Here is a 27,659-nt window from a genome sequence, read left to right as displayed (position 1 = left end):
GGGATGGGCAATAAATTGCCAGTGACATCCACGTCCCAACAACCAATTAAAAAAAACTCTCAGTTTCCTCCCTACTACCCAGCTTTTAATCCAATTTGCGATCTCCCCCTAATTCCATACCCTTTAATCTTCACCAATGTGTGGTAACTTGTCAAAAACTTTCTGAAACTCCATGTATCACATCCACTACATTTCCCCCATCCACCATATCTATCACCTCCTTAAAGAGCTCTAGAAAGCCAGGACATAGACACAAAATTTATTAGTTGGATTTATTGAGTTTCATCTGTTTTAATCAGATTGTTGGAGGTTTACCGTCTTCTTTAATTCCTGGGACTATTATTATTGGGACTATGCTCATTGACTTCTGGCTTTCACCTGTGTCATGTGATCAGAAGTAATGTTTTATAACTTTATGTCATCACAGTTACAATAGAGCTAGCTAACAGGAAGAGAGGGCATCACATTGATTGACAGAGGTACATGATGCTATTTAATGCAAAATAATCAGAATCCAAGCAGCAATCTTGTTGAAAGATGGAAGTGACATTGAATACCAAGAGAACAAAGTTCAAGCAGTTTATAATCATCATCCAAACACCGGAGATGAGATTACTGTCATGTAGTTACTCCCATCAGATTTAAGGATATGTGCTGTGGAGTTCAGGGAGCCGCTTAATTTAGATTAGGTTCCAGGTAATCGTATACGGAGCCAGGGAAACCAAACTCCTGTCATTTTCAACTCTATTGGATTAATCTCCCATCGGTTTCTGGGACCTTCAACCAGACCTGTCTCCTCAGTGGCCCCCTTAAGAGTTACAGTTTGCTCTTCTGAGAGGCTGAGAAACTGCCCTGGAGTCTCCAAAGTGCGCGCAGCCGATCGCTCGCTTCGTTCAGTCGCTCAAAGACCGCGGCGTCCCTTACTCGGCTGTAGGCAGAGAGCAGAGGTTGTAGGATCGTGATAGGAAGGCTGAAGTTCAGGTGGGGGTAGGTGGCTCCCGCGCTGTTATTTCGGGCATTGCTGGATACAATCCCTGTTCGGAAAGATGACACTGCGCATTATTTTTAAACCTTGACAGAACTTGTACTTCAATTTCTGCCCTATTGCGTTGACACACATGATGCTGTCCCTACAAAAACTTTCTTGTCAAAACAGATTCATTCCACCATTTTGACCAATATTTATACGCTTTAAGGGATTATTTTAGTGCAGCTTAATCTTAGTGCAAACTTCAGAGTGAAAGAAGTCTTGATGCGGATAAAAGAATTTCCAACAGGGCAATTCGCCAACTGAAAATACAGAGGCCAACATGGGAGGCAAGGAGGTGAATGATCTTAAGCAAAATTGGGGGGGGCAACATGGCACTAAGTACTTACAAAAAAAAAAGAATAGAAAGACATGCTTTTATATAGCACTTTTCATGACCTCAGGACGTCCCAAAGCGCTTTACGGCTAATGAAGTACTTTTGAAGTGTAGTCACTGTTGCAGTGTGGGAAACGTGGCAGCCAATTTGCGCACAGCAAGATCCCACAAATAGCAATGAGATAATGACCAGATAATCTGTTTTTTTTTAAATTATGTTGGTTGAGGGATAAATATTGGGCAAGACACCGGGGAGAACTCCCCTGCTCTTCTTCAAAATAGCTGACTAAAAGATGTCCTGTACAAACTCCAACCATTAAGCGATGAATGCCAACCTACCCAGCAACTCTCCACTGCTTGTTCTGAAGACAGGCCCACCACTGGCCCCAGCATGGACTGCGCAGGTTGTCTGGAGCATCACTGGCTGGTTGTCTGCAGTGATTACAGCAGATAGAATCCCAGCTGTCACCGACGGCCCACAGGCTCGGCCAAATACCCCGTAGCCAACTACACAAACATCCTCTCCTGTCGGCAAAGAGACACAGGTTCACTGAAGGCATAACATGGAATTACATAGAATTTACAGCACAGAAAAAGTCATTCGGCCCAACAGGTCTATGCCGGTGTTTAAGCTCCACACGAGCCTCCTCCCTCCCTACTTCATCAAACCCTATCAGCATATCCTTCTATTTGTTTCTCCCTCATGAGTTTATCTAGCTTCTCCTTAAATGCATCTATGCTATTCGCCTCAACTATTCCATGCGGTAGCGAGTTCCACATTCTAACTACTCTCTGGGTAATGAAGTTTCCCCTGAATTCCTTATTGGATTTATTAGTGACCATCTTATATTTATGACTCCTAGTTTTGATCTCTCCTGTAAGTGGAAACATCTTCTCTACATCCGCCCTTTCGAACCACGTCATAATTTTAAAGATCCCTATCAGGTCACCCACGTCATAATTTTAAAGATCCCTATCAGGTCACCCCTCGGCCTTCTCTTTTCTACAGAAAAGAGCCCCAGTCTGTTCAGTCTTTCCTGATAGTTATAACTGCTCAGTTCTGGTACGATCCTTGTAAATCTTTTTGGGCCTTCTCCAGTGCCTTTATATCCTTTTTTGTAATATGGTGACCAGAATTGCTCACAGCACTCTAAGTGTGGTCGAACCAAGGTTCTAGACAAGTTTAATATAACTTCTCTGCTTTTCAATTCTATTCCTCCAGAATTGAATCCTGGTGCTTTGTTTGCCTATTTTATGGCCTTGTTAACCTGCCTTGCTACTTTTAATGATTTATGAATCTGTACCCCGAGATCCTTTTGCGCATCTACCCCATTTAGAATCTTACTTTCCAAGGATTACGTGGCCTCTTTATTCCTCCTACCAAAATGCACCGCCTCACACTTATCTATATCGAAATTCATTTGCCATTTTGCAAGTTTATTAACGTCTTCTTGTATTTCGTTGGAGTCTTCTTCAGTATTAACTATACCCCCAATTGTACGTCCGATTCCCGAGTCCAAATCGTTTATGTAAATGGTGAACAACAGTGGTCCTAGCACCGATCCCTGTGGAACACCACTTCCCACTTTCCGCCAGTGTGAGTAAATACCTTTAACCCAAGCATAAGGTACTTATTTCACACTATTTCCCATTTATACAATAAACAGAGCTTGTTTGGGGAGGTAGTATCTAGAGAAAAGAGAGGCTTGCATTTATACAGTGCCTCATTATATTAAAAAAAACATCTCAAGCACTTCACACACAATGGATTAGTTTGAAGTGCAGTGATTGTGTAGGCAGACATAGCAACCATTTTGCAGACAGTAAGATTCCATGATGTGATAAACAACCAGTTTACCTGGTTTTGGTGCTAATTGCTGAGAATGTTAGTCAGGACACCAGGCTTTGCGTCTCGTTCAAAGAGCAGCACTTGCGACAGTGCTGCACTCCCTCAGCACTGCACTGGTGCCAGCCTAGATTTTGTGCTCAAGTCCTGGAGTGGGGTTTGAACCCACGTCCTCCTGACTCAGAGTACAGACTACACTACAGAACACAAGTCGACAGAAGGAGGCTCACTCGGCTACGCTCCTGTTGGATGGGGGCACGTAAACTGCCTTACGACAGGGTCGTGCTACGGCAATGTAACTCTGGCGTTGTTCTAAGCTTGCAATTATGTACGTTGCTGGGCTGTATACTTGAGGCCAATTTTACACTGCTGTGTTTTAATTTGGATTCCGGGAGACTGGTATCTGTGACCTGGGTCCTGGTATTTAAATCCAGCTCTTATCCTGGCAGCAGACACAAAGACTGTTTTTCATGCTGAGTCTGCAGTTGGGATTAAGTATTTTAAATGGCATTTTGAACTAAAATTGCACCGTAACTCTGTGCCTGACCCGCGTTCTACCCGATGCCAGGTACAAAATGCACAAAGCATTTCATTCCCCAACAACAACCTCCCTCACCCTGAAACGATACACAATGTAAGCTAAGCATTAATTCTGCTTTGACCACACGGAACTTTTCTCTCAAATCAATTTCTCACTGTTTTTTCTTTTAAAAAGTGCAATCTGTCCTGTTAATAAATGTAAACTTTAACAGACAGCAAACACTCCGCTGTCGAAATGGGTCCTCACACAGTGAAGGGGAGATAAGGCTTTATCTAACCCTGCTGGTGTCTTTGTCCCTCACTAGTTACAATGCAATGTCGCACTTTATGATACATGTCGTATCTGACCCATCAGTGCACTTACTCAGAGGAGCTGACTGTTTCACAATCAGGAGTTGAGTGTGTTGAGTGATACTGTACACAACTGGGAGAAAGTTAAATGTACTTCAGTCAATCTGTAGCAGTTTGGGTATCAGTGCCATTTTAATTGAGAGCCTGTGAGTCGGCTCCTGGATTTTTATGCCACTAAATCCCACTCCACTACCTCAACAGCAGATTCAGAGACCCTTAAAAACTGGGTCTATAAACAAGTAATTAGAAAAAATTGATAGTGACTCCACGACACGAAGAAAATTGGCAAAAGAACCAGAGGCGAGACGAGGAGAATTTTTTTTACGCAGCGAGTTGTTATGATCTGGAATGCACTGCCTGAAAGGGCGGTGGAAGCAGATTCAATAACAACTTTCAAAAGGGAATTGGATAAATACTCGAAGGGGAAAACTTGCAGGGCTATGAGGAAAGGGCAGGGGAGGGGAGTGGGACTAATTGGACAGCTCTTTCAAAGAGCCGGCACAGGCACGATGGGCCGAATGGCCTCCTTTTGTGCTGTATGATTCTAAAAGGAAATAAATAATCAGACAGATGCGCAGGAAAGTAAAAAAAAAATCACTCATTTTAGATCCTCAATAAATCGAATCTTCACTCGATATGGAAAGCTGTATAAATGCAAGTTATTGTTCATATTGATGGTTAGGAAATGAATTTATAAGACTACAGAGCCACTTCCATCCCATCCAGATTGAGAACCTTTGGCCCAAATGTATTTGTTTTTTAAAAAATTATGGCTATTAAATTATTTTCCTTAAGTAATCCTATTTCCTTTCCTTGCTCTTTCCGCACCTGTGCTAAACCCAGAAGCAACAGCAGGTGTTACGACAGACGACAGATCTTCATCCAGTTCCACCACAGCCACGTCGTAGGCTGAATCCTCCTTTGTGGCAAACAACACTCTTCCTCTTATCACAAGGCAGCTGTAGGTAAACATAGGGAAGGGTTAAAAGAAAACTAATTTTAGACCTGCACCAACTTTACTGCTCATTACTCACTAGAGAGAGAGAGAGAGTAAAGGAGAATCAGAAGGTTTGGCAAAAGTTTGATGCCTGGCCTGGGCCGAGTTAGCTGATCTCAGTAGAGTAGGGAGGCTATAACTGGCATCAGTGCCGGTGGATTAAGGATGGGAACAATTGGCCAGGATTTCCGCTCCTGATCCCCACCCACAACCCAACATGTGGATGCCAGGCGACCGTATGATTGGGCTCGGCTGCGATTTGGTCACACAGACTGGTGATACTTACTGTTGAAGCTCACACATGAAGGGTGGCCACATGGGTACAGTCGCGTACCCAAACAAGGACTTAACACCTCGAGGAGAAAAAGGAAGAGAGAAAAACCTACAAACAGCCTCAAAAAAATGTTACAAATTTCTAACAGGGTCACAGTTTTCTATATCGATTAAAAATTCATGTTGAAATACACTTGACTTGTGCTTTAGATGCTCACTTCTTCAATTAAGAACATTTATTGGCAACAAATTACTGGTGGGATGGAGTCATTTCCATACTAATTAACTGCCTTAATTATTGCTACTTGGGTAAGGTACCAGAGGGAGGCCTGTGCCTGTGAAACTGTACCCCAGCAAGAAGTCAACACTCCTGGCTTCATGGTATCTGTTTCACTAACTGTGCAGAAAGATTTATGTCTTACGTAGGTTAGTCACAACACAGAAAATGTGCCATGTTAGCTGAGGCTATTTCAGAGATAGCCTCCTCCCGTTGACAGGAGTGTGTAAGAAAGATCCATATATAGCACCTTATCATTTATCTTAGAAATGTCCCAAAGTGCTTCACGTACAATGAATTATTTTGAAGTGCAGTGACTGTGTTATGTAGAAAAACAGTCCCACAAACAGCAATGAGATGAACAACCAACTAGTCGGTTTCTTTTGGTGGTGTTGGTTGAGGGAGGAATGTTGGCCAGGACACCGGGAGAACTCCCTGCTCTTTGAATAGAACCAAGGAATCTACATCCGCCAGAGCAAGCCTTGTATTAATGTCTCATCCAAAGGACGGCACCTCTGACACACAGTTCTCCCTCATATCTGCACTGGATCATCAGCCTAGATTATAATGGGGAACGTTATGTGTCTGTACTTCCATCGAGGAGCCTCACCCGCTGGGAGTCCATACCAGAAATTCGGGCACATGCTGCTCTTGATCTCCTGACCGCTGGTTGGAACTTATAGATTGCATGCGCCCTGATTTCTGATACATTCTCCACACAGTTGAGGGTCCCTTCCAAGAGTGTGGATCTTAAAATGTTGAGGAGTAACAAGAGCTCTTCCACACTGTGCCGATAGCACAATTCTACAAAACTGTCCAATTCCGCCCAGAGGACTCCTACCTGTTTGAGTCGGACTGTATTTTCACTCTGATAGCTGATGCTCGGTCCAACACGTGTCTACATGTAAGAATCAGCCTGGGACTGACAATCACTCCTGATCCCCAAACTCTACCACACTCCAGCAGAGCCACTGCGCCAAGCAGCCGAGTTAAACCGTGCCTCTCTGGGATGGTCAGGGGCAGGTGACCAGATACCAGGCTGAATGACATCTTCTTGCCACTTTGGTCAAATCCATTCAAAATCCTTCTAACGGTGTCAAAAATGCAGGTCACAGAACACACCAAGGTCAGTCCAACCCACTCATTGGCTTTCCAGCAAAGGGGTGCCACGATTAAACCAGCTAAATAGTACAGATCTTGAGATTTGATGTAGACGCCACCTCCTTCAGTCCCCGGCAGACAGCGGGCATCCGTCAAAATCATTGCGTTCCGCTCTCCCGCCAGGTTACTCACTATTCCTTTACTGAACGCGTTCATGAAGATCTCGGGGCAGAAAGAGGCAAAGGGCGAAGCACAACTGAACAAGGGCTGTCCTTTCCTCAAACACTCGCTCCCCACATACTGCAGATGTTCTCCCCCAAGGGCGTCATCACCCCAACCAGGGCAGTGCAACAGGCCAAACCAGGTCAGGTCCAGCTCAGGCTGGAGCTCGGGTTCTTTGTCTTCGCTGTAGAAATGCCATTTGTCTGACTTGTTGAATAAGGTTTGGAAGATATCTTGGAATTCTGGGCAAGGGAATACCATGAGCATCTCAGCCTGGCTGCAACTCTGGAGCTCATCCAGATCAGGTGCTACTGAAGACAAACTAGGGGTGAAGTCCGAATTGGAGGGATCTGATTCAGGCTCCAGGGCTGCTGCTGCATGTTTGGGAGCTAAAGTCAATGGAGCATTGGGTTTGGCTCCAGGCAACTGGACATGGATCTGTAGATCGTGGTGGAAAGCTCCAGACGGCAGGAACGGCTTGTGACTCGGATTCTGCTCTCGCTGTTGGAGGAACGGGAAGAAGATGTGGCCGTGGCAAAGGACGAGTCCACGCCCGCGGTCCAGCAGCAGCCCACTGCAGCTCCAGGCTGCATCCCGTGGAGGGACAGGAGCCTGGCCATCGGGCAGGGCTGGGATCCCGGGCTGGGGCTCCTCTCTCGACCTGTCCCCAGCCCCGCCGCCGCTCCCGTTCTGCGAAGAGGCAGAGACGATGCAACCGCAGCGCTCCGGGGAGATCATGGGAGGCGGCACAGCACGATCCCATGGAATAGTGTCAGACCATTGCAAAAAAAAACTTCATTTCTAACCCGGAAGCGAAGCACTTCACATCACATGGCAGCCTCTGGGGTCAAGAGCAGCAGTAGTTTGAGTTACTTTCCAGTCATTGAAATTCAGGCTCAGTCGTACATTGAATCTGATAGAATTCACAGCTCAGAAACAGGCCATTCGGCCCAACAGGTCGATGCTCCAGTCGAGCCTCCTCCATCTCACCCTATCAAGATGACCTTCTATTCCTCTCCCCCTCCTGTGCTTATCTAGCTTCCTTTTAAATGCATTGATTAATAATAATGATGTGGAGATGCCGGTGATGGACTGGGGTTGACAATTGTAAACAATTTTACAACACCAAGTTATAGTCCAGCAATTTTATGTGAATTTAAAATAAAATTGCTGGACTATAACTTGGTGTTGTAAAATTGTTTACAATTGATTAATAATAGTTTTGAATGAAAAGTTTCATTTTTAATGTGCATAAACCTATAATTTGGTTTAATGGTATATTTTGCACCAAGCAATGAATGAAGGGTTTGTGACACGGGCTACAAAACCAGATAAAACAAATATGAAGGTGGGGGGAAGGAGAGAACACAAAGAGAAATTCAGGGCTGCCAAACCTCCAGGAATTGAACATTAATCTCCAGAACACAGCTGGGAGAAACCCTGGAGAAAAATCATAGGGGCATTAAAAAAAAATTGTGCTTTTTTTTTCATTTTCTTTGAACACGTCTGTTGATTAATTATAAAATATTGGAGATGGGAAAAAAGGCTGTTTGACTGACAAACACCATCCAATCGGGTAACAAAGGGTCTTTTCGCTTTCCAATTGACCATGGGAAGGTGGGGCAGTGAGGATGGACCTGTGGGGTGACCAATAATGGGGGTGTGGGTAGGGCAGTTGGAGGCAGGTCATGTGATGAAACATCGAGGGATACTTGCAACCAGAGATGGCAACTCTAATTTGGAATGGAGTGAGTGAGTGAGTGGGAGAAAGCATAGCAAAGGCCACCGATTTATGTTTATTGCGCAGAAAAATGGGCAGAATCCCAGAGTATGCTTCCCAAAACACTGGTAAAACTTTTGGAATTCCATGTGCAAAATGGAATTTGACCTGATCAATCATCACAAACTGAAAGCACTGTTGTGGCTATTTGGGGTAACCAAGACCTAGAGCAGCCCCCAAGTCCCCAACAATTGTAGCTATGCCTTGCACCTTCAGCGTGTTGCCTGAGTTGTCATCTTCAGCAACTGGCTTGAGGTTCTGCCATCGCAAGAATAACTTTAGACAGATGCTAGAGGTAGAAGAAAGAACTTGCATTTGAATATGTGCCTTTCACGACCTCAGGACATCCTAAAATGCTTCACAGCCAAAGAAGTACTTTTTAAAAGTGGAGTCATTGTTGTAATGTAGGAGAAACAGCAGCTAATGTGCACAGCAAGATCCCACAAACAGCACTAAGATAAATCTTCAGATAATGTACTTTGGTGGTGTTGGCTGATAGATATATGTTGACCAGGACACTGGAAGAACTCCCTTGCTCTTCTTCAATTAGTGCCATGGGATCTGCAGACGGGGCCTTTGGACATCCAACACCTCAAACAATGCAATAAGTCCTTCAGTAATGCGCTGAAGTATTAGCCTAGATTATATGCTCAAGTCACTGGAGTGGAGCTTGAATACACAACTTGCTACCCTAGAGGCAAGGCTGATACCACAGAGTCAGAAGGACACTATAAATAGAACTCACTTCTGGTGATCAGGGCTTTGCGAAATAGTTCAGCGGGTCTGTGGGAAGCCTCTGACTCACTCATTTTCAACGTGCTTGGGTCCAGCTGCCTCTTAAATTACATAAGGCCAGGAGAAGGCCATCATCAAATTAGACTGCTCATTCAATTTTCCCCCTTTCTACAAGATATAAAATCAGTAGTGGACTGTCGAGCTAGATTATGTGCTTAAATCCTAGAGGTGGGGCTCGAACCCACAACCTTGCAATTCAGAAGTCTAACTGCTACCAACCGAGTCAAACTGACGTATCACTGGGTTGAATTTATAAAATTTAACAACCACTGCCGAGATAACAAAAGGTAAAAACATTTTCCACAAACACCACCAAAACCAAATTTAATTTGGTCATCCATCTCACTGCTGTCTGTGGGAGTCCGGTGGCTTTGTGACAAGTCACCATCATATAGTAATTATCTTAATGTGAAGCAATGAGATTCAGAAATGGGATAAGGTGCTATATAAATGCAAGTCTTTACCCAACAATTTATTTGGTTACTATGTGACTGTGATTCTACTCATGCAGGTTGTTAGTCAAGACAAGTCAAAAACCTTTATCATCTTGGCAAGGTGGTGGATAAATTGACTCTCCAGCCAGGGAATGCACATATACTCTGATTTGAAGACCATTCTGGGAGTTACTGCAAAACAACAGTATTTGCTGCAGAAATAATTGCAGGCTGAGGGGAAAAGGAATTTCATACAACTGTAGTACCATTTGTAACGTCTCACCTGCAACAGGGAGATTAAGAATCTGCAGTAGCACTGACCCAAGTCAGAAGATTCTGGTCAGAGTCTCAGTGCTCAGGGATGCACTTTGAAGGCGGCATTAATCCAAGGCCCTGTCTGTTCTGGTGGATGTTAAAGATCCCACGGCACTTTGCAAAGAAGCAGGGAGTTCTCCCTGTGAGCTGATCAACATCACTCCCTCGACAAACATCACGAAAAACAAACTTAATTGAGTCATCCATCTCACTGCTGTCCGTGGGAGTCTGGCGACTTTGTAACAAGTCATCATTGTATAGTAATTATCTTAATGTGAAGCAGTGAGATTTAGAAATGGGATAAGGTGCTATATAAATGCGAGTCTTTTTATAAATACTTAACAATTTATTTGGTTACTGTGAGTGAATGCTATTCTACTCATGCAGGTTGTTAGTCAAGACAATGGAAACTCATTACACGAAGATATATAATTACGTTTATTTCAAATAAAGCAATGATTTATAATACATTTATACATGTTGCAGGTTATCTTTCTACCACGTAGAGAATGAACAGAGGGTAAGAACTAGTTTTTCCAAGAATGAGTTGGTGAAGGCATCAGATTAGCGAGGGGGTTAAAGCAGTCACCAATACCCTCTCAAACAGTGGAGAACAATGACCACAAACATGTAGAACTGCAATAACTTGAGTAATACTGCAGGTACAGTACCAACCTGTTGTGTTAGAAGCCCAAAAGTTTTGCATTCATGCTTAGGAGGAAGGTGAGTCCACAGACTGCAACAGTGATAACTGTCCTTCGAATGTATTACCGTAGATGCCCCTTAAAAGGGGACCACGACCTTCCTCCTGGGGCTAGCAAAAACATCATCTTTATCCAATCACTCAATAGTGAGCAAACAATTGTTTTAAAAAATGTACGAGACTGGATGGGCATTGAAAGTAATCAGAACATTCCCATTAATTGGCTTCTAATGTATTCTCATTTCAGGAAGTACTGCGTCTTTGTCTGGCTTTGCCGCATGGGGCCTAACTGAGAACAGCTGGCTTGGTGTTTCTTGAGAAAGCCATTTACTCCTGGGCTGGGAGAAGGTGCAAATCTGATTTTCTAATTTCGGCAAAAATAAAACGGCTACACAGAATGCCTCCATCCTTTCAGCGCCTGTGAAAGAACACCACCATTCTGAGAAACAGACAAAAGCCTTTAGAAGCAAAAAAAAACATAGCAATATAGTGTTGACTGGCCACTGCTCATTCCTTTCCATTACCCAGAGGAAAGGCTGTTTTTTCAATGTTCACATCAATGATAATGCTGCCCAATTTCATCTCATAAGCATATCCTAGTTCAATGAACAGAAATTTAAAGTTCCTGTTCCATCCACACCCACTGTTAGATCCCGTTAACATGTGTAAACGGTTAAAATGTAAGTGAACAGTTTCCTGTATTAAACAGCCTGTATAATGTCGTGTTGTCTCCACAATCAAGTTAAAAGCACCAACTGTATGAATTAGATCACATTTTAGAAAAGCTTTACAATTAAAAGTGTGCAAGAAATTGTGCAATTCGTCCAAATGTCAGTGAGCCCCTTAGAAGTGAATAAATTTTACAACAAATTCATGGTGTTAACTGTGCCGTCCAGCTTATGTTAAATTACTCTCATCAAGTTTAAAACAGTGACTCTACATTACACTCAATCCACCTGTGACTTGCTTTGCTTATTTTCTCACTCCCAAAATTCTTTTACAGCAAATGGAAAAAGAGAACTTGTCGACCAAGCCATCATTCTGTTATAAAGTTAAATCCCTTAAAATTTAAAAAAAATTGTATTTTCTGATTTTGCAGTTATTCACCTCAAACAAAACTGGACGTGTAGGTTTACAGGAGGACGATACCGGTTATATTAAAAGGTCGGCAAAGATCCACCTTGTTGGCAAATCCAACCCACACGACACACTTGATACAATAACCACAGCCACAGGAGAATTGATAGCAAGATAATTAACCAAAATTATATGTACATTTATAAATCATTGACAGCATTTTAACCAGTCCAGATGTGCAGATGCCACTAGCATATCTTCAAATGTTAACATCATACATGTAAACAGCACATTCCATCTAGAGTAAACTGGTAACTGTAAGAACTTTCACACTGCAGTTCTCTCAGCTGCACCTCATGGGACCTACATGAACCAGAATGGGACACATTTGCATACCCCAAAACCATACAGAATGTCGATTTCAGCCTCGGACTATTCTAAACTTCTTGCAAAAATAGCCCTAGACACAAAACTACATCAGTGCAGACAAAGGACTAAGACAGATGTGAAATGTTGACCGACCTGTGAATACTATTTAAGCCTACCACTTGATTTGGTTAAAATGCTTTGAGGGGTGGCCAGTCAGCTGCTGTCCCATTCCATCCACGATCTCGTGTGACAGGGCCCCGGGGGACAGGCATCCCCAAACAGCTTCAGAGTACCCAGCATCTCAAGAAGGGGCACAAAAAAAACACGCACACATTTCTGGGACTGTTGCACAGCCTAACTCAACGTGAATTCTCAGTCAACATTTATATATGAGACGTAAAAAGATTACACTTGGAAAAGTAATTACGATTTTAATCTAGGTACAATCACCTAACTCAAAATTATACTTAAAAACTCAGAAGACTGGAAACCTCTCCTGCTTGGCATGGTGATCTTGAGTCAACAGTTGTGTGTCCTGTTTTTTTTAAAAAACAAAAAAAGTAAACAAAAAAACATGTAGACAGCTGCAAACTATTTCAGTCCAGAGTGGTATAGTTTTGTTTCGAGTCAGTCGATGTATTGAGAAAGCCAGCGAAATCCTTCTCCGTAACCTTGGCGTTTCAGCACACTGCACATAAACACCTCCATTGGACGGGTGTTCAGCTCTTTCAACGACACAGTCCCCTGGAATAGATCAACAAGGAAATTTAATATCCTCAAAAGTATGCAAGACAGGTCCAGTAACAGACTGTATTACCTGCACATAAGGTGACCCGTGAATAGAACATCACCCCCCAACTTTTCAGCCCAATAAACCTGAAATCAGCAGGTTTGATTTTAAATGAGCACTGATTATTTCATGTGTTGGGGAGAGACAAGTGAACTGGAGAGTCCAGAATAGATGGGGAGGGGGACTAGGCCAGGAGCAACTGAATGCTCTCCAGTGAGTTACAGTATCACCCACCATAATAACTCACATATATAAATCCACTGTTAACCCCCTCCCTGTGTCCTAAATTTCTAATCTAAAACACAAGTATTTACATTAAGCAGCAAGTCAACCGTACTCCGAATGGGCGTTAACAGTCAGTCATAACCCAGCCTAAATTAACTCTTTGTGTGCCGTTGGTAACTTTCCAAATTTGTGTGCAATTTACACTATACAGCTACAAAACGCGCGGGTGATGTGAATCAAGAATGATGACGACAAACTAGAAATCCTAACAAGACACACCCCGTACCCTTGGCTAAAGTACCTCCATTGCTTTGTTGTCACATAACCCGAGGATTAGCCACCTTGTACTCAAGCTCACCACTGCATTTTCTGAACAGAATTTGAATCCTTCCTCACTGCTTTGGTTTCTCGAGGTGCGTCATGCTCCAAGTTGACTTGCAGTTAGACCTCTGCCATTGCTCTCTTCAGCCTACTGCAAGGAGATTCACTACAGTTGCTACGGTGGGGGGAGCGGGAGTACAGATTTCTGTTTGGGTCCTCTCCCTTACAGCACAACCAAGATCAGAACTCATAGCACTGACAGGAGTAGGTAGGAAGAAAGTGAGACTTACCAGGAAGCACTAAAGCACTACACAACCAATGGATTACTTCTGAGGTGCAGTCATTCAACAACAAACAACAACAACTTGCATTTATATAGCGCCTTTCACGTAGTAAAGCATCCCACAGCGCTTCACAGGAGCATAATCAGACAAAATTTGCCACTGAACCACATGAAGAGATATCAGGACAGGTAACCAAAAGCTTGGTCAAAGAAGTAGGTTTTAAGAAGCGTCTTAAAGGAGGAGAGAGGTGGAGAGGTTTAGGGAGGGAATTCCAGACCTTAGGGGTAAAGGCAGCTGAAGGCCGCCAATGGTGGAGCGATTAAAATCGGAGATGCGCTATTTTCTCCACATTACAAGCAATACAGCAATCAACGTGGCACCCAGAATAAAGCAGCTTCACAGTGTCAGTCAGGTGCCGCCATACGTCAACGCTATTTACAATTACAACCAATCTTAAAACAGGTTTAAAGATGCCAAACTCTCTAATTTAGGTGATTTATAAGCCCGAATGAGTTACTGATTGGGTTTGCCTTTCAAATAGGTCAATAATTGAAATACAGAGACCACTGAATTTAAAAGATTTGGAGCGACTTACTGGCTTTCAAACATTTACTTCACCGTGGGCACAGAAACTGAACTCAATGAATGGTGCAATCCCACCCTCCCAACACCCCAGTGTGGCTATTTTAAGGACATAAAATTCAGTTTCAATTTTTCAGACTGGAGTTAACACAAACCACAGACCAGCTGGTGTCAATGAAATACCCCTAGGTAACAGATGGCCAGCTGGAGACGCAAGGCACAGATTCAATCAAGTGCGACAATGTCAAGTTACAAGAGTGAAGCTCTTACAAATGTCAGCAGAGCTCAAGGCTGAATGACAAACTCACTGGCAGGCATTGGCCTTGCTTTATATAGTTAGTGTATTTATTAATTACCAGATGATTTCCCATGCTGTTGCACATGGATAGTCAAGGTCAAGTGCAGTCTTCAAACAAAACAGGGTTGAAGGACAGGGGATAATTGCACCAGGGTAGGCACACATACTTCAGTCCCCGTTTTAACGTCATACATTCTGTCCTTGTTTTAAGATTTCCATGATCAATTTCTATATCCACATTTACCTAACCCTACCTGAGTAAATGAGTCACGTCGTAATTACAACCTCCTTCCAGTGGCGGTGCTGCAGCTACAGGTGAGGGAAGAGCAGGAGGAGGCAGCCAGCCAGCCAGCATCAGGTGAGGGAAGAGCAGGAGGAGGCAGCATCGGGGTGCGAGTGGGAGGGGAGCCAGCCAGTTTCGGGGCAACACGAGTCAACCAGCGGGTACTGAGACTAAAACCTGGTGACAGCTTAACATACATATTAATCACAAAAAATTAATTTAAGTCTGTACCTTAGCTTTGGGGGGGGGGGGGGAAGGAGGGAAGAAGGGGAAAGAGAGGAGAGAGGGTGATGAGTCCTTTTAATTAAGTAGTACTGATCAATGTTATGTACTGTAATTATTTATGTGGGGCCCCTCGTATGAAACCTGGGGTGTGTTTCCACAGGATCTGCATCCAATGAGGTCCACAAAGGTAAGAAGTTTGGACACCCTGATTTTTTTTTTTAAGGTGTTGGCTGAGGGATAAATATCGGCCAGGACACTGGGGAGAATTCTCCTGCTCTTCTTCCACGTAGTGCCGTGTGATCTTTTACGTTCACCTGAGGGGGCAGACGGGGCCTTGGTTTAACGCCTCATCCGAACGACAGTACCTCTGACAGTGCAGCACTTGCCCAGTACGCCAATGGAGCATCAGCCTAGATTTTTTTGTGCTCAAGTCCCTGGAGTGGGACTTGAACCCATGACCCGAGAGGCAAGAGTGCTACCACTGAGCCCCAGCTGAGCATCTAAAAATGTGCCCTGCAAATAAAATCCACCCACTTACCATCATCGTAAACCCTCCTGCTTTACAAGACTTTAAGAGTGCGTCACGGTTCTCAAAAAGGTTAAACAGACACGAAAGACAGAAACAAGAATTCCCTTTGATCTACTGACAGTCTATCCACAGAGATACTTAACCCTAAAATTGCTCAAAGGTCTAACCACATTTTATCTTCCAATTTAAAAAGCATCAGTAAACAACCAGTAAACTGTCAAATTTTATTCAGCAGCTGCTTTGACCTAGTTTTGCTTTTACTGCACCTCTGCCCCCTGACTGATACCTTCCTGACTGATCTGCAGAGTCAGCTGCCTTACGAGCCCTATCTACTTGCAGTAAATCAGTGAAGGATTGATGCACTCGGTACAGTAAATTTAACCCCGCCACAGCTCCCCTCAATGGCCTATTGTGTAAAGGCACTGCCCCAGAGTACATAGGAACAGGAGTAGGCCATTCAGCCCCTCGAACCTGTTCAATGAGATCATGGCTGATCTCATCCTAACTCCATTTACCCACTTTGGCTCCATATCCTGTAATTCCCTTGGCTAGCAAAAATCTATCGATTTCAGATTTTAAAATATTATTTGAGCTAGCATCTACTGCTTTTTAGTGGTGATGTGGAGATGCCGGTGATGGACTGGGGTTGACAATTGTAAACAATTTTACAACACCAAGTTATAGTCCAGCAATTTTATTTTAAATTCACAAGCTTTCGGAGGCTACCTCCTTCCTCAGGTGAACGATGTGGAAGTGAGTTCCACACTTCTACCGCCCTTTATGTGAAGAAGTGTTTCCTAACTTCTCTCCTGAATGGCCTGGCTCTGATTTTAAGGTTATGTTCCCCTTTCCAATATTATCCAACCAGCAGTAAAAGTTTCTCTCTATCTACCCGATCAATTCCTTTCAAAATCCTAAAAATCTCAATCAAATCACCCCTTAACGTTCTATATTCCAGGGATTACAAGCCTAGTTTACATAATCTCTCCTCATAATCTAACCCTTGGAGCCCTGGTAACATTCTGAAAGATATTTGCGCTCAAGCCTCCGGAGTGGGACTTGAACCCACGGCTTTCTGACTCAGAGGTGAGGGTGCTACCCACTGAGCCGAGGGTGCTACCCACTGAGCCGAGGGTGCTACCCACTGAGCCGAGGGTGCTACCCACTGAGCCGAGGGTGCTACCCACTGAGCCGAGGGTGCTACCCACTGAGCCGAGGGTGCTACCCACTGAGCCGAGGGTGCTACCCACTGAGCCGAGGGTGCTACCCACTGAGCCGAGGGTGCTACCCACTGAGCCGAGGGTGCTACCCACTGAGCCGAGGGTGCTACCCACTGAGCCGAGGGTGCTACCCACTGAGCCGAGGGTGCTACCCACTGAGCCGAGGGTGCTACCCACTGAGCCGAGGGTGCTACCCACTGAGCCGAGGGTGCTACCCACTGAGCCGAGGGTGCTACCCACTGAGCCGAGGGTGCTACCCACTGAGCCGAGGGTGCTACCCACTGAGCCGAGGGTGCTACCCACTGAGCCGAGGGTGCTACCCACTGAGCCGAGGGTGCTACCCACTGAGCCGAGGGTGCTACCCACTGAGCCGAGGGTGCTACCCACTGAGCCGAGGGTGCTACCCACTGAGCCGAGGGTGCTACCCACTGAGCCGAGGGTGCTACCCACTGAGCCGAGGGTGCTACCCACTGAGCCGAGGGTGCTACCCACTGAGCCGAGGGTGCTACCCACTGAGCCGAGGGTGCTACCCACTGAGCCGAGGGTGCTACCCACTGAGCCGAGGGTGCTACCCACTGAGCCGAGGGTGCTACCCACTGAGCCGAGGGTGCTACCCACTGAGCCGAGGGTGCTACCCACTGAGCCGAGGGTGCTACCCACTGAGCCGAGGGTGCTACCCACTGAGCCGAGGGTGCTACCCACTGAGCCGAGGGTGCTACCCACTGAGCCGAGGGTGCTACCCACTGAGCCGAGGGTGCTACCCACTGAGCCGAGGGTGCTACCCACTGAGCCGAGGGTGCTACCCACTGAGCCGAGGGTGCTACCCACTGAGCCGAGGGTGCTACCCACTGAGCCGAGGGTGCTACCCACTGAGCCGAGGGTGCTACCCACTGAGCCGAGGGTGCTACCCACTGAGCCGAGGGTGCTACCCACTGAGCCGAGGGTGCTACCCACTGAGCCGAGGGTGCTACCCACTGAGCCATAGCTGACAGAGGCTTACATTTACCAGGTTCGATCCCCGGCCTGTGCTGAGTTGGTAGGTTTCCACCACATTTGGTTTCAGTGTCCGTGAGCCAGAGAAGGCCAAGAAATAGTAAGCCAGGGTTCTCCCGATCACTTTGCAGGCCCCCGGAAAGTGAAGATGTGTCGGTGTCAGCCCCCACTCCCCTTATCTGGTAGAATTTGCAGCCGACACCCCCACAGTCCCTGGCTCTCACACACAGATTAGCTGCTTGGACAAAATGCCAGCCCATGGAACCGTTACCCAGCAAGAATCAGCGCCTTCAATTATTCCCTCAGATTTTGTGTGTGTTTTTTTTTTATAAAAGAAGGTAACTACACTTTAATGAAGGGGCCATGCTCCACCCCCCACCCCCCCCAATTTGTCGGTCCCCCGCTGAGCCATTGAGAAGGCTGCTTTCAGACTTTGGCCAATGAGCTCTGGCTGTCAGAAGGCAAACATCAGCAACACTCCCTTCTGCCCCCTCCCCACACATACTTTGCTGGGAGATTTTGTTACTTGTGCCTGCCACAGATTAAGCTGGGGATTCAGCGGAGTGGGGACTGAATTTGTGTCCCTCCCTCTCCTCCCATCATAGGCACAACCAATGGGGGGAGGGGAGGGAGGCACCCCCCCATGCCTAGGTTTTATTGGCATGTCCCTACCTCCCTGCTGCTCCAAACCACCAATACCTCCCACCACTTACTCCAAGTGTGGTTGCACCTCTGCACTAATATTGCAACATGAAGTTTAACTGCACCACCCCCATAGCAGATTCAGGGTTTTATTAGCGCTGGTTTTTATGCCAAATGCTTTGTGTGGTCAAAGCTGTGAGCAAGTGAATGATGACTAATGAAATCAAAATAACCAGAGTGGCATCACAACAGTTACACAAAACCTGGTTTAAGCATCACAGAAAGGGCACCAGCTAGTTTACATCAACCTCTTTTATAAAATCTATTCACCCAAACAGCTACAATGCAGTCATTGTCGCTGTGAAAGAAAGACCAAAAGAAAGGACTTGCATTTATATAGTGCCTTTCACAACCTCCGGACTACCCAAAGCGCTTTACAGCCAATGCAGTACTTTAGAAGCGTAGTCACTGTTGTAATGTAGAAAGCTCATTAGTGATCACTTCTCGAAGGTTTTCAAACTGTTTACACGACCAGGTCTGGCAATATTTTGAAAGATAAATATTTTGTAACGTGTGAGTAATAATCTGACCCACTTACTCCAAAATGTGCTTTTTGAGTTGTGGAAAATATTGGGACAGCTGATTAACGTCATGCGCTCAAGAAAACAAGTTTATTTCTTTTTTAAAAAAATAGACCGATACTCCAGTGCAATACTGAGGGAGCGCTGCTGCACTGTCGTAGGGGCAGTGCTGAGGGAGCGCTGCACAGTCGGAGGGGCAGTGCTGAGGGAGCGCTGCACAGTCGGAGGGGCAGTGCTGAGGGAGCGCTGCACAGTCGGAGGGGCAGTGCTGCACTGCTAAATGCGACGTCCTTCAGGTGAGACATTAAACTGAGGCTGTGTGCCTGGTCCAGTGGACATTAAAGTTCTCATGGCACAATTCAAAGAGCTGGGCGCTCTGGCCAGCATTCCTCCCTCAACCAATACCAATTTAATTGGTCATTCATCTCATTGCTGTGCATAAAATGGCTGCCAGGTTCTGCCTGTGTAAGAATCGCTTCGTCACTTCAAAAGTAATTCATTGTATGCAAAGCGTTACGAGAGATGATCAGGCGTTGGATAAATGCGAGTCTTTGCGCTTTACCTTTCCTGTCGTTTGTCCGTACAGGCCGAAGATTTCCCGCAGCTTCTCCTCGCTGATGGCCTCTGATCGGTCGATTTTATTGCCAAGGATAAGAACGGGAACATTGGATATTGTTTCGTCTGTCATTAATGCCTGAGAGAGGGAGAGAAACATGCTGTACATTTGGTCATTGGAAACAAAAAAATAACAAACAGCCTATGACTGAAACACAAGACTACACCCAATCGGCAGCGGAGAATCATGGGAAACAAACTGCCGGGCAGCATAACACACAAGGGACCAGATCACCGGCAACACTTCATTTTCGATACGCTATCGGTCACATCATTTAGACTCTTCCTTTTTGAGTTGCCGGTATAAAATGCGTTTGGCAGCTCAGCGTCAGTAACTGCTGTTTCTTTCATCTATTTCCCCCCCCTCTTCCGCGATGTTGTCACCGAAGCAAATGACGCTTCCCAGGCGGATCTTAAAAAATGTAAAAAAAAGTACAGCTAAGTTGCGTCTCTTTTCACGTGCCACAGCAATGTGAACGTGCCCCTGGAGCAATCCAATACATGACTTGTACGTTGCACAGGGCAACACGGGAGCGAGGCGAGAGTCTCAGCCTCAGCCATGAAACGTACAACGTAGGTTGCTGAAAACAGAGCAGTTGGATTTGTTTAGGATTCTATCCAATAAAAAGGATATTGACTTACATTAAAATTTGGGCTTGAGGACGTATCACTGATTTAAGAATCAATTGAACACAGGCCCCCTGGGCTGCATTTAAAATGCAAAGACACCAACTTCTTGATTTGTACAGCTCAAATACTCAACGAGACATTGGGCAGAGAGGGAGGAGAGAAATCCACTTTAATGATTTGACATCCAAAGCCACCTTGAGGCATACTCTCACTTTACTGTACAAGAACCCTCACCCCACCCCCCCAACTCCGCACACCCCCCAGGAATTCCTCAAAATTGTTCAACTTACGTCAAGTTCTACTTTAGACTCAGCAAGTCGTGAGTGGTCTGCACAGTCAACCAGGAAAACAATCCCATTGATGGCAGGGAGGTAGTTCTTCCAGACTCGTCGTGCTGTAAATAAGCAACAACATTTAAATAAAATATTAAATATAAGATCGTCACTAATAAATCCAATAGGGAATTCAGGGGAAACTTCTTTACCCAGAGAGCGGTTAGAATGTGGAACTCGCTACCACAGGGAGTAGTTCAGGTGAATAGCGTAGACGCATTTAAGGGGAAGCTCGATAAACACATGAGGGAGAAAGGAATAGAAGGATATGCTGATCGGATGAGATGAAGTAAGGTGGGAGGAGGTTCGTGTGGAGCATAAACACCGGCATAGACCAGATGGGCCAAATGAAGATTAAATGACGTATAAAGATATTTTTTGCTACACACAGACTCATGCCTGTAATTGAACAGGATTCAATTCCCAACTTCTTCAATTGTAGCCAGACAATTGCCCACCAGAACGAAGAGACGGAACTCAGGGAATCTGAGGGAGTCCATCTCTCAGCCACAGGTGTGTAGTTCTTGGCAACTGGTTTTGGCTGCCACCCTCTCTACAGAAAGCGCGCCCCCCCCCACTCCGTCCAATGTTCTTTCAAATGCATTACCTGATCAGCAGAGATTGAAAAATAGCACAGTATGCTGCAGTTTTATGTGAAAACATGAGAAAGCTTTGGTTTTTATCAGCATCATACCTTGTGCGTGACCTCCAAGGTCAAATGTAGTGAACGTCATTCCTGCAATAGTCAGCTCTTCTGATGCTATGAAAAGCAAAGGAGACCAGTGAGGAGAAGCAATCAGTGACCTGGGTGCAAATGTGATGAGCTAACAAACCCAGAAAGCCTGGGGCAATTCACAATGGTCTGTACAACTGTCAGCTGGATTTGGGATTGTATGTGCACGATCACAACTGAACAACCCGTGTTTAAAACTAAATGGCTCCCATACATCTGTCATTCATCTCGTGACAGTGCAGGGACTTTGTGAGAGTAGAGACGTTTTCAGTCGCGCTGTTTGTGAACTTGCATCCAAGGACTGCTCAGGGCAGCACATATTGTGGCACATTGTGCAGCTGCAGGTGTGACTCTTTGACCACTAGACAGAGCGTCATAAACTCCAGATCCCCGTACCTATACCCGCAACATCTCCACCCACTCCAAGGGTGATTCGCTATCACCTGATGACCATGGGCAAAACTGAAGGAGATCGATGAGAGGGGGCATGAGGGAGAGTGCATGTGTGAGGACAGAGAATTCAGAAAAATATGAATAAGTGCACACATCATAATTATGTATGTTATCCCTTGAACTTTCAAGGAATGAAATTATTGTTTTTAAAAAAAAATTTCCTTCCAATTCCCACCTCCTGAACGTGCTGATTTTTACCGCAGCATGGTTCTGGCAGTCCCCTGGTACCGTGCACAAGTAGCTGTTCTATGTGCGATCCAAGAAAGTATTAACAGGCTATTCGACTGTGGACCGTGGACAGCATCACTGTATCCTATACTCATCTGGCTTGCGTGCGCACAGCAGTTTTCAAGCAGGCAACCATTGAGAGCAAAATCCCTAGCCAATTCTTTGCTCCATCTCAGCCCAGGGATATTTCCCAACTGCAACATCCCAAAAGCTTTCCCCGCCCGACAAGCAAATTCAGCCCAAACCATGGATCAAATGTGGGGTCTTCTGGTCTGTAGAACTCGGAACTACAAGAGCGTATGAGCTTTCTGCTTTTACTGGTCACTTTAGTGCGTGCTACAGAGCCTTAGGGTAACGTGCAATTTTCCAAATAATTTGGATATATCTTAGGTTGCTAATTCCGACAAATCCTACTGTTCTGATTTAGTATTTATCCATCAATAGCACTAAGGACACCTCTTTCCAAATCTCCAAAATTGAGCAGGGCAAGCCACAAAATAAGAAATTTAAGTGCAAGCTAAGACTTGGCTTTGTGGGTTGATTGGCAGGGCGCAGGAGCTAAGCTTGAATACCACTGCCGTCCTCCCCTGGGTTGACTTCACCCACTAAAGCCATCAGCCCACGTCGCAGGGCAGGGAAGGCGAGAATACATACATGAGCGCTCAGCTTTTGCTGAGGGAGAATCGCGGCACTGGTGGAGAGCAAGTCACAACTCAATTATAAGTACTTACTAGGATGTAACGTAGGAACGTGCTGCCCCAGTCTGTTATCTTTCAGCATGTGCAGCAAGGTGGTTTTTCCAGCATTATCCAAGCCCAGGAAAACCAATTTTCCTGACTTCTTATATAAACCTGGCAAAAAGAACAATTATGCATTATAGCTTGCTCTAGATAGACGTGTTTCTCAGTTTCACCAGCTGGCATGTTACACCAAATATTACGAACCTCTCATTCAACGGAAACCTTTTAATACTGGCAGAGTCCTGTTATACTGCTCATGGTAGGTCAGAGGAGGATGCAGTTTCATATAAGTGCAGGACTGTTACTTCACAGCGTACAATGTATTATTCTGTTGTGTCCCTTTAAAACCACAAGGTTTATTTGCTGAATCTTCCTGCTAGTGAACTAGAGGCTAATTGTTCTTGGGCAGATCCTTAGATCAATTAAGTGTGACACAGAGATTTGCACACGTGACGCTTGAAGTGTGACCACTACCACTTCCTCTTCAGCGTGACTGGAATGCAGTTACGTCAAGACCAAAGCCACTATCTTAGGTCTTGATCAGCTGCTTACGGATAGATGGCAGATGGAAAGTACCTACTATTACCATTATACTGGAGCCCGGTAGCTGCAGATGCAATTCACAGCTAGAGCTACGCCTTTAACTGCAAATGGCACTGATGGTTGCGAGAGCTCATAACAAGCAGAGCTCTGCTACCTGATTCATTTCTAACGTCTTCAGAGTGCAGGCAGGAGCTTTCCCATGACATTATCAAGCATCCATGAGGTCTAGCGTGCTGAATGAGCACTTTTTAAAATCTGGGTTCAAGCTACACCAGAGTTACACCGCGCACTGTGCCAAGTCCAAGCGGTTTGAGATGCCTTTCCGTGCGGAGTCTTGCGTTGCTGTGTCCCGGAGTCAGATTAGGATCAGACGGTAGAGTAATGAGTTTGCTTTAGCATCCCACCCATCCATGGTCTGCAATCACCCAAGGGGGGGGGAGAAATCAGGCAGAGAAACAATACAGGAGGCAGCCCAGAGCCACTTACCCAGGAACTGCAGCATGCTGGTGAAGCCATTGTACAGCCAGTCGAGAAAGCCCGACATCGCTTAATCGGACACACCTGCAACAGGAGAAAGACAAATTCAGATCACAGGTGGTTCCCTCACATGGCTAGTGCCAGATTATAAGAGGGCTAAATTTACAAAGATGTCAGGCGAGTTGCGTAAGGTTGGGTGGGGGTGGGGTCCTGCAACGAGGGGATAATTGCAGCATCAACAAAATATGAAGCACTTTAAAACTATTTATGCAGAAAGAAGACACTTATGCCACTAGGGTCAAAAGAAGGGCACACTGTAAAACAAAACTGGTCATGTCCAAAGACAAATTAAACTAAAGCAGAAATATTTTAACAGGTATAAAGGTAAATAACTCAAGAGGATAGGGGTAGGTGTTGGACTCAACCAAGGGTGAATAAATCCACTATTATATATTGGTTAAAAGGGCAGTGGAGAAATGGATAGCTATGCTGGTGACAGCAAGGTCCCTTTAGGCTATACTGCAATTCGGAAAACCACTGAGGGATTCTACAGGGCAGATGTAAGTGGAGTCCCAAGTTATAGCTGAGGTTTTAAATAGATACTTTGCATCAGTCTTCACTGCTGGAGATGGCACTGAGTTACTAACGCTGCAGCACAGAGGGATACTAAAACTGAACGTGTAGAAGTGGACGTGAAAATGGTCTTTACAATTAGGACTCAAACACGATCGGACTGCTGGCCCTACTGCTATTAACCCTAGGGTGCTGAAAGAAATGGGAGTTGTGCTTTGCGATCCACTGGCTAATATATTTAGAGCCTCACTGAGATCTGGGATTGTTTCCAAGGGCTGGGGGCAGGCCCACATGGTACCAATATTTAAATAAAATAAAGGCAGCAAGTCTGAATCAGGAAACGACATGCCCATTAGTTTAACTTCAGTTGCAGGCAAATTGTTAGAAGGGATTATTAGAGATGTGCTGTGTGATCTTGAAAGAAGAGTGGCCATTAAGGAATCACAGCACGGCTTAAGGAAAAGGAGGTCCCGTCTCACCAACTTGATCGAATTTTCACAGGAAGTTACAAAATTAGTGGGTGGTGGAAGCTCGGTTGGTATTGGGCATCTACATTTTCAAAAAGCTTTTGATAATGTGCCACACGAAAGTCTGCGAAGTAAGGTTGCACCTTGTGGGACTGACCAGCAGCTCTTAAGTCGAAAGAGAATTGGCTGCATTCGTGTAGACTTCAGGTAGCTGCTAATGGTAGTAGCTCTGCGCAAGCCTCATCGCCGAGGATCAGTGTTAGGGCTATTGCATTTCACCATCGTTACTCAAAGCCATCGCCCAGTGATCTGGGTGAAGGCATTGGGGGAACAGCCTGCCTCAGGGGGAATCACACAAAGATACACACGGGAGTGAGGACCTCAGATGGATAAAAAATACTCTGCAGGCGGATCTAGACGCGACAGGAGATTAGGCCCACGTCTGGCAACAGTCTTTCAATATTGGCATGTGTAGCATGATGCATCTGGGCAGGGGCAATTCCAAGAGCGTATACACCATGCAGGATTGTGCACTCAAGGCTGCTGAGTGGAGAAGGACTCGGGAGGGATTGCAGTTCATTGAAGTCCAGAAGCAGTATCACCAGGGTTGTGAAAGCGAATGGGGTATTATGATGTATAGCTAGGACAATTAATATAAAACGGGAAGCACAATCCTTTCCTTGCACAAAAGACGTTGTATTTACAACCTCAGGACGTCCCACAGCACTTTACAGCCACTTGAAACGTCACTGTTGTAATGTAGGAACCGCGGAAGCCAATAAGCCCACAGAAAGCTCCCACAAACAGTAACGAAATAGCGACCAGATAATCTGTTTTACTGATGTTGAATGAGGGATAAATATTGGCCAGGACACCTGGAGAACTGTCCTTTTTTTAAAAAAATAGTTCCATGGGATCTTTTACTTCCACCTGAGGGGGCAGACGGGGCCTCGGTTTAACGCCACGGCCTTAGTCCAGCCGCATCTGGAATACTGGGTCCAGTTTTGGTTCCCTCATGTGGTGGGGAGGTCAAGGCCCTGGAAAAGGTCCAGAGGAGGGCAACTCAATTGATCCCTAGTTAAGTGTCCTTAGTTATCAGGGCAGGCAGAGAATGAGAGCTTTTTACTTTGGAAATTGCCTGCATTTCAAGGAGATACGATTGAGGTCTTTAAAATAATGATGGGGTTAGGTTCTGTCCAAGTGAATAGGTCATTTGAGCGAGACAGGTCGGGGACATCAGTGTAAATTAGAAAAGCAAGAGAGTAAGGCTAGATTCTAGGAAATAGAAATACATAGAATTTAGAGCATAGAAACAGGCCATTCGGCCCAACGGGTCCATGCCGGTGTTTATGCTCCACACGAGCCTTCTCCCTCCAACCCTATCAGCATATCCTTCTATTCCTTTCTCCCTCATGTGCTTATCTAACCTCCTTGTAACTGCATCTCTGTTGTTCACCTCAACTACTCTTTGTATTGGCACACAGTTCCACATTCTAACCACTTCCTGGGTAAAGAAGTTGCTCCTGAATATTCCTTATGGGATTCACTCATGACTACCTCACATTTACAACCCCTAGTTTTGAAATACCTCTCTCCAGAGTCACTAACCTTTGGAATAAGTTGCCAGCACACCCAATTTCAAAGGGAAAGTTCCTACGGGTAAATCGAGTTACAGAAGGTGGGCGGCTCGATGGGGACGGGTGGTACGGAGCCGGGGACCCACCATCTCCTGGAATTTGCTCAATTACCTGGGGGAGGGGAGGGGAGGAGGAGTCACAGAGGGATTTTCCCTCTGCTTTATGCCTCTCCCTGGAGACGGCGGGGAGGGGAGGGGAGGGGGATTGTGTGTGGGGTTGCACCATGCGAGGAAATGATGTCTGTCCCTGTCCCGTTTTCAAATAGAATCTTACAGCACAGGAGGCGGCCACTCGGCCCATCGTGCCTGTGCTGGCTCTTTGAAAAGACTATCCGATTGGCCCCACTCCTCTGCTCTTCCCCCGTAACCCTGCACATTTTAACTTTTATCCAATTTCCTTTTGAAAGTTCTATTAAATCTGCTTCCAGTGCAATCCAGATCATCACAACTCGCAAACATGTTTGCATTAATTAATTATTCATTAATAATGTTTACTGAATTAATTATTTTGCATTAATATTTATTTTGATATCGGTGACCTTTTCTCCGCCCCGCCCCGAACCGTCTCCCCAAGGCCGAGCCCTGGGCCCGGAGCCCCGCCTTGTCCTGGTCCCCCCTCTCCCCCGGTACGTGGGGCCGGGGGCCGGAGGCCGGAGGCCGGACTCAGGTTGCCGGGCCTCGCCTCTCGCCTCTCCTCAGGTACCCCGGGGCTCCGGGCCTTCTCACCTGGCGCTCCCCGGCCTCTCCTCGCTCTCTCCCGCCGGCTCCCCCCGCGATCCGCCACCGGCACCGACTCCCCGCTCCGCCCCAACCGG

General features: G+C 45.7%; 2 protein-coding genes across 2 annotated transcripts; both read right to left on the bottom strand.

Annotated features, from left to right (window-relative positions):
• Nucleotides 1–258: 258 nt before the first annotated feature.
• Nucleotides 259–7,797, bottom strand: tysnd1 (trypsin like peroxisomal matrix peptidase 1). The gene is made up of 4 exons (XM_067972431.1): nucleotides 6,490–7,797; nucleotides 4,930–5,060; nucleotides 1,704–1,889; nucleotides 259–1,034 (listed from the first exon to the last, which is right to left on the bottom strand). Exons 1-4 carry the CDS (start codon nucleotides 7,707–7,709, stop codon nucleotides 817–819), a joined length of 1,755 nt encoding a protein of 584 aa, XP_067828532.1. The 5' UTR covers nucleotides 7,710–7,797; the 3' UTR covers nucleotides 259–816.
• A 2,923-nt stretch (nucleotides 7,798–10,720) lies between these two features.
• Nucleotides 10,721–27,658, bottom strand: LOC137304027 (small COPII coat GTPase SAR1A). The gene is made up of 7 exons (XM_067972430.1): nucleotides 27,571–27,658; nucleotides 24,178–24,252; nucleotides 23,140–23,259; nucleotides 21,689–21,754; nucleotides 20,953–21,056; nucleotides 19,980–20,111; nucleotides 10,721–13,188 (listed from the first exon to the last, which is right to left on the bottom strand). Exons 2-7 carry the CDS (start codon nucleotides 24,233–24,235, stop codon nucleotides 13,072–13,074), a joined length of 597 nt encoding a protein of 198 aa, XP_067828531.1. The 5' UTR covers nucleotides 24,236–24,252; nucleotides 27,571–27,658; the 3' UTR covers nucleotides 10,721–13,071.
• Nucleotide 27,659: the final 1 nt, after the last annotated feature.

The sequence above is a fragment of the Heptranchias perlo genome, chromosome 36 (assembly GCF_035084215.1).
Source record: "Heptranchias perlo isolate sHepPer1 chromosome 36, sHepPer1.hap1, whole genome shotgun sequence".
Classification (NCBI taxonomy): Eukaryota; Metazoa; Chordata; class Chondrichthyes; order Hexanchiformes; family Hexanchidae; genus Heptranchias; species Heptranchias perlo.
The sequence above is the reverse complement of the archived record's forward strand: the minus strand, read 5'-3'. Positions and strand labels throughout refer to the sequence as shown.